The sequence below is a fragment of the Merops nubicus genome, unplaced genomic scaffold (genome assembly GCF_000691845.1).
Source record: "Merops nubicus isolate BGI_N331 unplaced genomic scaffold, ASM69184v1 scaffold5750, whole genome shotgun sequence".
Lineage (NCBI taxonomy): Eukaryota > Metazoa > Chordata > Aves > Coraciiformes > Meropidae > Merops > Merops nubicus.
The window spans coordinates 8,542-21,976 of NW_008584711.1; the positions used below are offsets into that span (position 1 = coordinate 8,542).

The window sequence follows — 13,435 nt, forward strand, 5'->3', positions numbered from 1 at the left end:
GGGCACTACTGTGAAAAGTGATTTCAAATTTTCATTTAAACATTGTGTGCCCGGGTGTCTCCATTTGCCTTAAGTGAGAATACACCCATGCCTAAGCCAGATATGCAGCTGCCTGATCTCCTGATTGTGAGTGTGCTAATGCAGGGCTCCTGTGCACACGCTGGCACGTGTAAACCAAGAGGCCAGGCAGAAGCTGCTGAAGAGCAACTGCCCCCTGTATTTGCAAGAGCAGAGGGGATGGAAGTTAGAAAGCCAAGCTAACTGATGCAAGCACATACAGACGCTGTTCAGCAACTTCACCCAAACTGGGCTCTGGAGCAAACCAGAGGTTACAGAAACCAACCCCGGAGTACTCCCCTCCCCAAAGTGACCTCCATGCTGCAACCTGGAAATGGAGGGTGGTGGGTGGCAGCTCTGGCTTGCTTAGAGAGCACCCCATTTTCTGCTGATGCCCCCACACAGGAGAGATCCTGCCTGTGCCAACTGTCCGACTGGAGGCGTGGATCCCAGACAGAATGCCCTGCCTTCAACTACAAAGAGCAACCACAGTAAAAGGCAAAGCCCCAAGCCTCAGGGTGCAGCCCCAGAGCCAACAGGCATGTTCCAGCCCGCTGCAGACACTGACCACCAGCCTGCCCCACCTCCAGAGGAGGCCTGGTGTGGACAATCCTCTGAAGCCCAGACTCCCAGTAAGCTGGAGCTCCAGACGGTCCGACTGCCTCCACCAAGCCCACCTGCACGTACCGAGCCCTCGGCAGGTCTCTGGCAGTGCCTCAGGGGCTCTGCTTGGTCCCCAGCTGCCACCTGAAGCACTCAGCTCCCTAAGATCCCATAGAACTTTTCTGCAAAATGGAAGGGAACTAATCTTACTGCTGGCCAAATTCCAGCTTTGAGTAATTACATTCTTCTGACAAATTTTCCTGGCAGTTTCAATGGAATATAATTAGTAAATGTAAATAGATGTAAATACTGCTGTAAATTACACTTTGCACAACTGTCAGAAGCAGAGGGGGAGAGCAGGTTGAAAGGACAAGGAGAAAAGAGCTTCAATCTCCAATATGGACAATGTTGTGGCCTTCCCTGTCATCAGACTCTGCCAGGACGGCGTGTCCAGGGCTACTGCAGCAGCAGATGCCACGATCCAGGATCATCATGTGGCTCATCACACAGCTCACCCCCTTCACCTCGAGTGCAGTTTTGGCCTGATGGTGTCCAGTCATGTCCCACAGCTGTGTCTGGGAGCAGCTGCTGTGCTCCACCTCAGCTGTGCTTCTGCTTCAGCAGCAGGCAAACTGCTTCGCACACACGCGCAACTGCAGAGCGTGTGGACATGATATCATTGTTGTCTGTGCTTATCAAATTTGTGAATGGTTTGTGAAACCTCCTGCTACCAACTGAAGTGTCACATAAATGGAATGATATAATTATACTTCACAGTTATTTTAATGCAGCTTCATGTACTAGTTTCACCTAAACTGGAAATAACTTCTTCCAAAAATAAATGCATATATTTAACCTCATGTCGTCTAGCAGATTTAAAAGCAACTATTTAAAGCAATGAAAATATATTATAATGAATATCTTTCTTATGTTATCTACATATTAGTACATTTTTATGTGTCAAATTTCCCTTACCCATGTCATTTGCTTCAAATACAAACTGATATGGCTAGTGGGCTTAACAAGGTATTTCTTTCATACGGAAAATTTGAGGATGATTTTTCAATAATTCACTAACTTTTACTCAAAATTTGCATATGGAAGATAGCTAGCAGAAACTAATAAAATGAAGGGAAAGTTTATTTTCTTAACAAAAGCTTGTTGCACTATTTGCTATAACAGGAGAAACAGATGTTTCAGCTTTACAATACCATGTCTTGCAAAACTTCCTTCTAAACAACTATTCGTGCTCTACATGTTTTGGACTGTGTATGGAGAGCTCTGCTAACAGTCATGGGAAGCATTGCATACATTAGTAAAGCCCACATTAAGATAATTAGCACTAAAAAAAAAAAATCAACAAGCTTTTTTTTCCCCCCTTTATAGTATTGATTTAGTGTGGGTGAAAAATGCCAGATTTTCAGTCTTGGAAGATTCATGTTCCACCACAGAGCAGGAGATGGAGCCAGCTTTTCCCAGTGCTCTGCCAATAAACTCTTAGATTAACCATCTCAAGGGCTAGGAGCAAGAGCCATGCTCTACAGCCTATCAACCCTTAGTTTCTCTGAGGAACGTGGAGAACGGGGAGCACAATACCTGGGACAAAGAACTCAAATTCTTAATCTTTGTGCCTCTGCCTACCTAAATGTTTTCTTGTCAAAAATCGTCAAAATTGCTGTGGACAACAGAAATGACTGGAAGTACTGAAGGTGCTCTGCTGCAGAGAGGACTCTGGGTAGTGGCAGCAGCTATGGGAAAATTTCTGCAGCAAAGACCCTTTGAAGCTCACTTTGTATCTTGTATGTCTACCTTCTAAATGGTAAATTCTGTTTTAACACAGACTGTTTTCATAAGGGCTCGGTAACCTTTTGCTAATCCTACGATAGGTTACACACATCATTCAGCTCTTTGTCTGGCGCTAACTTTACCTTCTGCAGATCCCAACCATGTCAATCTGGGTACAGGCACATAACCAGATGCAATTTGATTATGGCAGCTTAAAAAATTACTGCCTGCTCCCTCAAGATGCTGAAGTCAGGGCAGTTTAAGGTAGCAGCTCGTGTTTAGTATCACACGGCGTGCTAAGAGCGTGCACAAAGAACAGCTCTGAATGGTCTGTGGATAGCTGGCCACCTTACAGCTTGAGCTTATCCCCCTGGGGAAGGATCCACTGCAGACATGCCTCTGAGGATAATAAAGTGTCCTACTAGAACAGTTTAATGTTTATTTTTGTAACAGAGCTATCCAGGTGAGTTGAGGATGACATTATTCTGCCTAGGGTTTGGAAGGGTTGCTTTAAAACCACTTGCTTTCAGGCAAAGTGATAATCAGCTGAAGCAGTGCAAGACTTTTATAATGGAAGGCCAACACATCTTTTTTCATTCAGTTTGCAAGAGTAAACCGAACACAGCTGTTTTACTGAAAACAACCCACTGGCATTTAAGTAGATTAATAAAATTAACTGTGAAAATCCTCTGCTATGTGAAAGCCAATAACCTGTTGGCCACAAGGAGGCAGGGCAAGGATTCAGTAAACTCAAAGAAATTGCTTTAATTTTTTTTTTTTTTTTAAAAAAAAACCAAACCCACAACAAAAAAAGAAGAGTGTTAAATTAGTTCAGTCATGAAACTCTGAACTGCTAGGCAAGATAAAAAGCACTTTTCAGCCACAGTGTGTGGTTTCAGTACTGCTGTTTTATTCCAAGAGCAGCAAATTTCTTAAGATATCAAACAATAGCTGATCTGGCAGCAATTTTCTGCTTCTTTTGAAGAAGCAGATCACACATGTTTCTTCTTCATCACCACTTCTGTGTGATGTAGAGAAAAACTCTAACAATAAGCTTTGATAGCAAAAGTGAATTTACCAACCCAGAGCAAGGAAGTGTACCTCCAGGCTGACAAGGTGTTGCTCCCAAGCTAATAAATCCTGCTTCTGGGCAGCTTTGGGACCTCTGCCTTTCACTCCCTTGGCACTTCTAATTCTGGGCTAAAAGCAGACAGAAGCAGCTAGGTGTCTGTAGTCCCCTGCAAAGTACATTATGTGCAGTACAGTACAGTGCTGCCTCGCTGTTCAACAAGGACTTTAGGGCGTGCAAAACCAGCACTAAGTCGAGGTCAAGCTTCTAAATGGCAAAGGGGCAAAGAAGTAAAATAAAGTCAGGTGATCTCTGTTTCAGAGTTAAGTCGGAAAGAACTAAATTTAACAGTGAAACAAAGCCTGCCACAGTATCAGCACATCACAGTCCAAACCTATGGTTTAGATGAAGTGACTTTACTCCAGTTTCTGCCACTGCGTGCTACTGAGCTAGGTAATTTCAGTCCCCTATGCCTCTGTTTCCTCACCTTTGAAGCAGTTGCTTTCCTTCTTTGTGAAGCAGTATGAGGTCCATGGATAAAAAACACACTACAAGAACTAGTTATTATTAATGCAATTCAGATATGGAATGCACCAGATGGCAAAATCTCCAGGATTTTAATGAACTATTGTAACAGAACATATGTAATATGACGTTATTATAACAGGCATTTAAATGTATAGTTAGTACATACAACGTGACCTTCTCTGCTCTCAGTAACTCCACTGGAATTATTTTGGATTTATGTCAGATAATACTAGGAACACAAAATAGCCCCATATGTGCAATGTGGTAAGGTTTTCATAGCAATGCTATCTTAACTATTGCCTGCCCTGTTTTATTTTTTGCTGGCGTATTGTATTTAGTGCTCTGTTAAGAGTATGCCTTCTGCATTCAATTCTGAGCAAGTAAAAAAAAGTACCCTCATGTCAAAGTCTAAAATGCCTCTGACCAAGTAGCCCTTACCTATCATCATAAAACAGTCATCATAAAGCAGCAAGAACTTTTGGGATTGTTTCCCACTCTGTTCTGTAAAAATGTTGTCTTTGATCACCTTATGCTCGACATGGTAGGCAACACATGCTTGTGTCAGAAGAGCTAAACATTCAGTTTCAGAGTGTGAGGGCAGCAGGAACGCCTTTCTCCCACAGCAGTTGAATTCTGGACAAGATGAATTATATGCCTGGGCAAAGGTGAAAAAGCAGGACTGCAGCTCAAACCACTGGCATCACACATTGCAGTCAGAGACAGGTACAGACTTCAGTAAAGGAGGAACATGAAGATACTATCAGTATGTATAATAATTCTAGCTCATCTACAACACAGACTATAAAACTCAAGTGAACTGACATTTAATGTATGAGAGGCTGGAAGCAAGATACGAATTTCACATCATAAATTAGCCTTTGTGCTAGTGCCCAAAGATTTGGCTGATTACTCACTGCTTTCCCTTAGTGCTTAAGCAGTCTTTTCCAAAGCAAGACAGTTAAACCACAAAAACGTACCGTAGTGTCCACAGCCCTGACCTTCCCAGCAGGAACGTGCTTTGGAATGGGTTCTTCCACTGATATCATCATGCAGCCTTCTGCTCCAAGAGTAACAATTACGAGCTTACACCCTCTTTCTAACAGCATGCGTCCCACCTTTTCAGCATCTTCAAGGTTGCCAACTGGGATGCCCGTTAAAATTTCTGCCTGGAAAATAACCCACGCAAATGAAAATCATCATCTGACAGCACTCGTTTTTGGACAAGAGTTGCATTTGAAAACAGTATTTAACATCTTTTAAAAATGTGTATTATAGGACGATCATGAAACCGCTTCCTACGCTGACACTCAGCTATGACTTGCTCCGTGTTTGAAATCAGCGTGTACTTCGGGCACAGCAGACTAATGGAGAGCAGCCTGGGCAGAGACATGGGAGGCAGAGGTTCTGTTCCAGCTTCCACCACTTAACCTGGCACACAACCCTCGGGAAAATCACATTTCCTCCACATGCCTCAGTTTCTTCATCTGCGAAACGGACACAGCGACACAGCATTTTGTGGTCGAATGTGAACAATGCTACGTGCCAAGTCAGACACTATTGTTGGGGGATATTTAACAGTACAGTGAGGCACTTTTAAAATAAAAAAAAACTAAAATTCTCTGTGTTCAGCTAGGGGAAAATCACAAGGAAACACTCTTCAAGGAAAAGAAGCAATGGATCAGCTTTCACCACTCTGTTTACCTGAATAGATTTTTTTAGTTAAGAATACCTAAAAGTTATCTGAAGCCCTCTTTGTGCAAAGATTATTATATATTGGTCTTATGACCATGTCCATAGGCCTCTGTCAAAACAGACTATTCTATGCTGGCTCTGTAAAAACACAGATAAACTCTTCTTCTAACAGATGGTGACCTTAAGTCAACTTTTCCCAGCTGGCTCTTAAAATTAATCTCTTCTAGCTCCACCCAACTAAGAACAAAATTTCCCAGAAATCTGTAACAAAGACACCAGAATCAAGCATCCTTTTTGCCACTTCATACATTTTCTTGATGGCATAGCATTGTCAAATGTCATGTACTTTTTCTTTTGACAGGGAAGAGAACAAGAATTAAGCAGGAAAAAAGGCAAGAGAGAATACAGTGTTTTAGCTGAAGCAGTCTAGCAGGCAGGACTCCTGCATAACAGAGTATGCCTTCAGTTGCAAGTAAACAGACATATTCTGTTTTGCTCTTTACCAAATCTTGCCCTGCTTGACTGCGATGAGGGAAGTCCTACTTTATCTTGTGCTACAAGGTTGCTGCTGAATCCTGAAAAATGCAGCCTGAAGTATGTTCAGATAACAGCCTTGTAACAGGGCACAGCTTCCACAGTCTTAGGGTTTATTTTCAGTGGAAAACTGGCTTTGGAAGCTATTCGCCAGCCTCGCTTCCAGACCTCTGCTGCACGGGCAGCTCGGCTTCTTGGGAAACAGCCGCTGAAGTGCTCCCTCTGCACCACCGACACTTGGATTCAGCACACATACTTCTTGATGTACTGGGCTGTAAACTGTCCGATTAAACAACTGCTTCAGGAGGCACAGGCCACTCCTGTAGTGAAGAGAGGGAGGGCAGAGCGCTGGGGACAGGAACTACTACAGCCATCCCAAAGCAAGCCGCCCCCAGCCGTGAGTCAGCGCCCGCCGCTCGCCACTGTCATTTCCTGTGTTTCAGCCTGACCCAGGAGACAGAAGCCACCCTCAGGCTCTCAAGGGCCAGATTATGCCAACACACTCCCTAGAGTTTATGCTATCCTGAGCAGGGTACTTGCTGCTTTTTAAACTTTCAGGACCAAGTCCTGCAGTCCCTATTTAGACAAATGCCTAAACGGTTTCAAAAGCGTTGCTAGTCTGATCTGATCGCCACAAGGCAGAATCTGGTGTGCAGCCCTCGGTGGGCAAACGAGTGCACTGCAGGGGCAAGGGGTGGTTAACACTTGCATGCAATCTAGAACTATTTTTTTTTAATGACAGTGATCACAAACAAGAATATAGGAAGCTTTAAATTATAAGAAAACAACTAAACCTACCCAATTTTCTCTCTGGTATCCCCCCATGCTGCTCAAACTTCTCTTGCAGGACAAACTATTGAAGCAAATTAAACCTATTTCAGTTTTTAAAAGGTTATAAAAGTATTTTCAAATAAGAAATTTTGTTTCAAAAAGCATCTCACAAAATCTTTTGAATGTATCTTCTTGCAAGGTTCGCAAGGAGTCAATACACCAGTAATGGCTTTGGAATAACTAAGGATAGATAAACAGTATTTTTATATACACACACACACTCTATTCTAATATTCAAATGTCTAAGGAATCTGTGTCTCTTCACTAGTTTTAAGGTCTCTGGAGCAGGAACTATGCATTCCTGTATTCAGAACACCTAGCACATCACATTACAAGAATAAAAACGGATTAACACAAATCCTTCAGTGAAACTGGCTAACTGAATTTCCAATGGACTTTATGAGGGGTCATAATTCCAAACATTCTACCTACATTGCAAAATCTCCAGGACAAAAGTGGAGTGGGTTTTGGTAGAGAAACAGTCAATCTCATTTGGGTTTATTTACCTGGTATTTACACTTCTGTAAGACCATGAGGTAAATGAAGTATTTAAATATAATATTCCTCCTAATGAAACACACATGCTGTATGCTTAGCATCAACATTGCACCTCACTTTGTGCTTGCTGTGCCCCAAGTCAACAGGATTTTTTGCTTGGGTAGTGAATGAATTGTTCTGGGACTGGTATGCGAAAGGTTTGGCAGAAATATTTCATTTAATCTTTACACTGCTTATACCAATAAACAAAATTAATTTGAACAGACAGAGTCTGTATAAAAGTAGATCTTCGACGGCTTGTAATCACTATCCTGTAACTCATCTACAGCAGGATGGTAAAACTAAAAACACTGGAACAAGCTGGAAGAACCATAAAAGCAGCAGAATCCAGACAGATTCAGTGCCAACAATTAGAGATTGCAGTAAATGTCAACTGATGTTAAATACTGTGGTGAGTTTTTAAGTTCCTCCCTTCAGTAGAATCTTATTTAAAAAACAAACGGTGGTACAATTGAAGGAAATAACTAATGGTTATGTAAAGAAAAAATTAAATAACAATACTAAAAGCCCGATGTGGACATTTGCCATAGTGCTGTACAAAAGAGCAGCAAATGAAGAATTTTATTTTTCTGCAGATAGTTTCACGTAACTCCTCAGTTAAATGGACCTATTAAAGCAAGAGGACATTCCACAAAATTGCTGTCAGAATAAATCTGACAGATATTATATAATTAATCTACACAGAATTTTCTTAATTTTGTTTACAAGAGCAGAAGAGAAATTTAACTGAAGCTTTCAATCTAACTGATATGATGGTTTGTGCCCATAATCCTTGCTAACCTTGGTTAACTCTCCAATCTCTTTAGACTGTGGAGCCTAGTCACAGTAAATTGACACAAACCAGCACTGCTACAGGGAAAAAAAAAAAGTAGTCTTGCTTTTCCCCTTCCACTCCTGTCCACATGGCCCATGCTCCTGTGCCAGCACAGCCATTTGTGTGGCCAGGAAGCAAATCGGATTGCAGGGCAGATCTGTGTTAAAATTAATCCCACGCCACCCCCAATCCAAAACAATTAACTTCTTTCAACAGCAGTACTAGTTTACACTCGCTGAAAGTGAGACTGAAATTGTGATATGAATGTTTGCCAAGTGTTCCTAGCTGTGGTGTGTTTGGGGCAGCCTGTGGAGCACACAGGGACTCTCAGGGAGATGTTCTGGAGCCTCTGCTTGGCATCTGCAAGACCAAATCTGCAGCATGATACCTCATTTTGGGATCTCTGGCACAAGTAGCTCAGTGACATATTACAATGGAAGGCCATCAAGACAGTCAGGGGGACAGAGACCAAAGCATACAAGAAGAGGTTGGGAGAAGTGGGCTCGTTCAGCCTTAAGAACACCAGGCTAAGGTGAGATGTAATTGCTGTCTACAGCAGTTTACAGGTGGGTATAGAGAAGACTGGTCTTGAAGGTGCACAGGGATAGGGCTAGAAACAACAGGCACAAGTTGGAATGTGGGAAATTCCAGTATTAGGACAAGCTTTTTCACCACAAGGGTGGTGAAGCAGCAGAACAGGTGCCCAGGGGTCATGCAGTCTCCATCCTTGGAGATTCAAAACTTGACTGGACAAAGCCTTGAGCAATCTGACCTAAATTGGCCGTGCTTCAACAGCACGTGGGACTAGAGACCTCCAGAGGTCTGTTCCTACTACTCAGCAAATGTAAACTGGTGAAATAGCAAGAAGTACTAATTCTCTGGGGAGCAGCCCATCATTTGAACTGCTTTTTCTGCACCTAGCACAATAACAACTTTGCAAATGTTGCCAGGTACTGCTGGAACAGAAATAATAAATAATAATACTGCCAGTTTTAAGGCTAACCCATCTAAAACTACATATGATAATTCAAAATATTTTTAATCTTAAATATTTAAACACAGTAAGCCAGTTGGCTACAAACTTGGCTTGTACCTTAGGAGATTTCTTAGAGAATGACAGAAGAACTCATTCTCATTAACTCTAACACATGTGAATGGTCCCAAAGAAGTAGTGAGATAGATTTGGTGCATAAGCAATTGCAGGATCAGGCCTCAAGCCAAGCTAGTTCCAGTTGTTTCAAATTATAAAATTTTTGCATATATACAGGCAGAAATACTCATCCTGATAGAATAATTAAAAACGGATTGAGATGAATTGGTTTGAAGCTATTCCCTCTCCTCCCCAAAGCAACATCTTTCATTTTAGACTAAATATGGGAAATTTCATAGTTTCCAGCAACTGATACCACGGGGTTTAGAACTAAGCTGGAATTAAAATATACTGTGAATTGCTGGCAACTTCTACATAATGGTGCAATAGTAGCTTTCCATTACTTAAAAGAGAAAAGGCAAATTCAAGAGATGTTCTGAAATATTTTAATTCTAAAGGACTGATTTTTGACTACTACAGATATAATTTTTTTTTTCTTAAGAAAGACTATTCCTAGTATCAATCTGTCAATATTAATCAGCAGTAACTTAAAAGTCCTAATCCAAGGATACAGATAGTTTTATAAACTCCGTCTTCTCTGAATCTTGTAAAAGTCAATACTACCTCTTGATTTTGGACATATTAAAAAGAATTTCCATTATTAGTATTTCTGAAAAAAAAACAACCTAGCCTCTAGTAATAGATAATGGCAGTTAAAAGGAAACAATAGGATGGTATCTATTTTTCTGTATTATTTTTATACATCCTGCAGCTTTATTTAACAGAATTAGCAATTAACTATTATTTAATTGAACTGCTTTCTACCACTGAAGCCCCAAAATATTCTGTTAGCATTTAATTAAATCTTTGCTAGACCTTTCTTGTTTAGATCCTAAGTCTGATACCCACTTTACACTAAGGAGAAAGCAGATCCCAGTTTTGCATTCAAAACAGCTTGACAAACTAAATCGTTCTCTGTAACGATTTCGGAGTTTTCCTCCTCCTGAAGGACTCCTCAGCATTCTTTGAACAGAGAAGCAGCTGTTCTTCAAACGTTTAGGACCAAACTGAAATGGCTGATGTGCAATATATGTGGGCTCCTCACCTGCAGGGCTATGTAACTGCACGCACACGCGAAGTAAGAAAAACAACTCGTGAACTGTCCTGACACTGTGGTTGTGCTGCAGCAAGGCACCACACAAATACGTGGGGGAAAAAATGGTGAGTGTTCCAAAGAGCTCATCACGCACAGAGTTGTCTCTTTTTCAACATTTATAGAGGCCTGAAAAGTTTTTAGTGAAAACCGTTGGTTTTCACTAAGTTGACATTGGATACATTTATTTTTCATTAGAAGAATTAAGAGAATGAAGAACTAGCACATTCCTGCACAAACCTCAGGGATTAGGCTGTGCTACATCTGGGAATTAACAAACTAGTCTCAACAAGTTTGATCTTTCTGGGAAAAGATAAAACTGAACTACAGGCTAAGCAAAGAAAGAACTGATAACCTTGCAAGATTTGTTCTGAGCTTTTTTTGTTCATGAACCACATAAAAAGAAAGTAATGTCAGCCATACAAAAAAAATATTATTGCAACAAGCAAGAGTGAAAAGAACAGCTTGTGAAGAGCCTTCTAGACAAACTAATGGTAGATAATTCACTGATAGTATAATTTTGTTTGCCTCCGTCTAGCACATAAATCCATAAGAACAAGCTGTGCTGTTCTACCAGATACTGCATCTGATTTCATTAAATCCTAAAGCATTTAATGAAGGATGAAGCATAAAGTGTGAGGTTGTATTTGATACACGCATGTTTGGGACCAAACATCCCATGGCTATCTGGAACTACAGCTGACATTTTAAAACTTTCATTCTGTGACAAGGGCATTGCAGACCAAAGCTCCTTGACTTTCATGGCAGTAAATAACAGGAACTTCTGACTCAGTAATAATTCAGCTAAGAAACTACCTTCTTTTTCTCCTCAGTACCAACACAAACACTCCACAGAGTGCATGAGATGTCTTAAGCTACATGGCCAGTGTTCTCTTCTACAGCTAACATAACCTCCTGTTACAAACGTGGCCTTCACATAATATCCACAAACCACAGGATTTTATCATTTAAAGGTATTTCTTGGTGAACAGGAAAGGTAAGGACATTTTGGTAAAATTGTGTGATAAACACTTGTATATTTAAATTACTATGAAAGCCAAACCAAGCAATAATAAAAAATTAAATCAGTGTAAATTTAATCTTTTCTTAGTGTATAGGTCTGTGTTAGAAAGAATGTTTTAGGAGCAATTGAACTGAATAGCTCTGAAGAGTTAATTTTTAAACCTAAGATGATTTATTAACTATTCTAAAGGACTTAGTAAAGCTAAAGCAGAAACAAACTTTTGTTTTTTTTATGGTACTACCTAAAAATCTCGAATAGAAAAGAAAAGATCCAAAAAAGGGGTGAGGCTGAAGCATAAAGAGGATTTTGGCTAGAAGAAAGTTATGTGAAACTTAGAAATAGCAATTTCCAATACCAATGGAGCTGGAACAGAACATCTCAGGAAGGCAGCTGTAAGCAGCTCATTCAATAAATTTGGCCATAGAGAATAATAATAATACTAATAAAAAACCCCCATGAAACAGAATGGCCACAGTGGCTCAGAGTATCTTATTCAAGGTCCATCTTATCCAACTGCTCTTTTCTGACTGTGAATGCTAGTAAATACTGAGAGCAATTTAGAAAAATGTATAAAAAGATATTTTCCCAGCATATATTCTGGATCATCAAAGTCTTAGGCACTTCCTGATTTAAGAAGATGAAGGAAATACAGATGCAGCTGTTTGAATGGATGAAGTTTAAAAGATTAGAATTATCTTTCAGATTTGTTGAATTAACTTAGTGCTTTTAAGTGCCATACAGTAATGTGACCAGTAACCGTTATTTCAGTATGTAAACACATATCAAACTTCTCAAGTGCATATATTACAGGGATCTGAAATTAAAGTCATGAAAGAAAACAGAAAACAGATGGCATATGAATATATAACAATTACTAAAAAAACAACTTTCAAACTTGTGACATAAGAAAAACAAATGCTTCATTTTTCTTCTTTTCTCAGCAAAAATAAAGGAACAATGGCAAGAGTTTATCCCTGAAAATCAATTCAATAACAAATCAGACACACTGAGAGGATGAAATCAAACACAATTGATTATTACAGTTGTGCTAACATAATTGATTTCATTGCAAAGTATAAAAAGGTTATTGTTAAAAGCAAAGGTATTTATGTGCCATTCTTGTTCTCTGAATATGCTGTAGGAGCCCCACACTTGGATCTGTGCGCCCATGATGTGGCTGGCAGGAATTTCCATAGGTTTACTGTTCCCATAAACTCAGAAGAGATAAGACCCCTCACCAGCTGAGAGTGTATTTCTGTGTCTGACTGTGCACACAGTGATCCCAGCTACCTTCAAATAGTAATTACTTTTTAAAAAGAAAATAGCAGAAAAGAATGCAAACTGTACCCCCAGCTCTGCAGGAAAGGTAGATGAATGAGCAGGGATCTATTATAATTATACACCTGTATTTCTTGTTCTCCTAATAGAAGTAATTTTCTTTTCTCCATGTGATGGTAATAATAATATACCCTGGCTCCAGAAAGCTGAACTTCTCAAAGAATGTCTCCTTCAAGACTGTCCTCTAGCAACAGTGTCTAACAAAGGGAAAACTTTAACATGTGTGTTGCAAAGAGCAATGAGAGAAAAGTCAGGAACAGACAAGTAATGAAAAACAAAGTTTTGTTTCTAACATATGGGGGATAAGTTTTTGCAAGGGGAAAAAAAAAAAAAAAAGACATTATGAAAAAAGCAAACAA

The 13,435-nt window shown here is 40.2% G+C and overlaps 1 protein-coding gene across 1 annotated transcript in view; it reads right to left on the reverse strand.

Annotated features, from left to right (window-relative positions):
* Positions 1-4,091: 4,091 nt before the first annotated feature.
* The window catches only part of RBKS (ribokinase), a gene marked incomplete at its 5' end in the record, with an annotated part of 31,217 nt that continues 21,873 nt past the window's right edge, over positions 4,092-13,435 (reverse strand). The window contains 2 exons of the mRNA XM_008945011.1: positions 4,092-4,139; positions 5,020-5,208. Of these exons, the coding sequence (XP_008943259.1) occupies positions 4,092-4,139; positions 5,020-5,208 (237 nt within the window). The remainder of the gene's footprint in view (positions 4,140-5,019; positions 5,209-13,435) is intronic.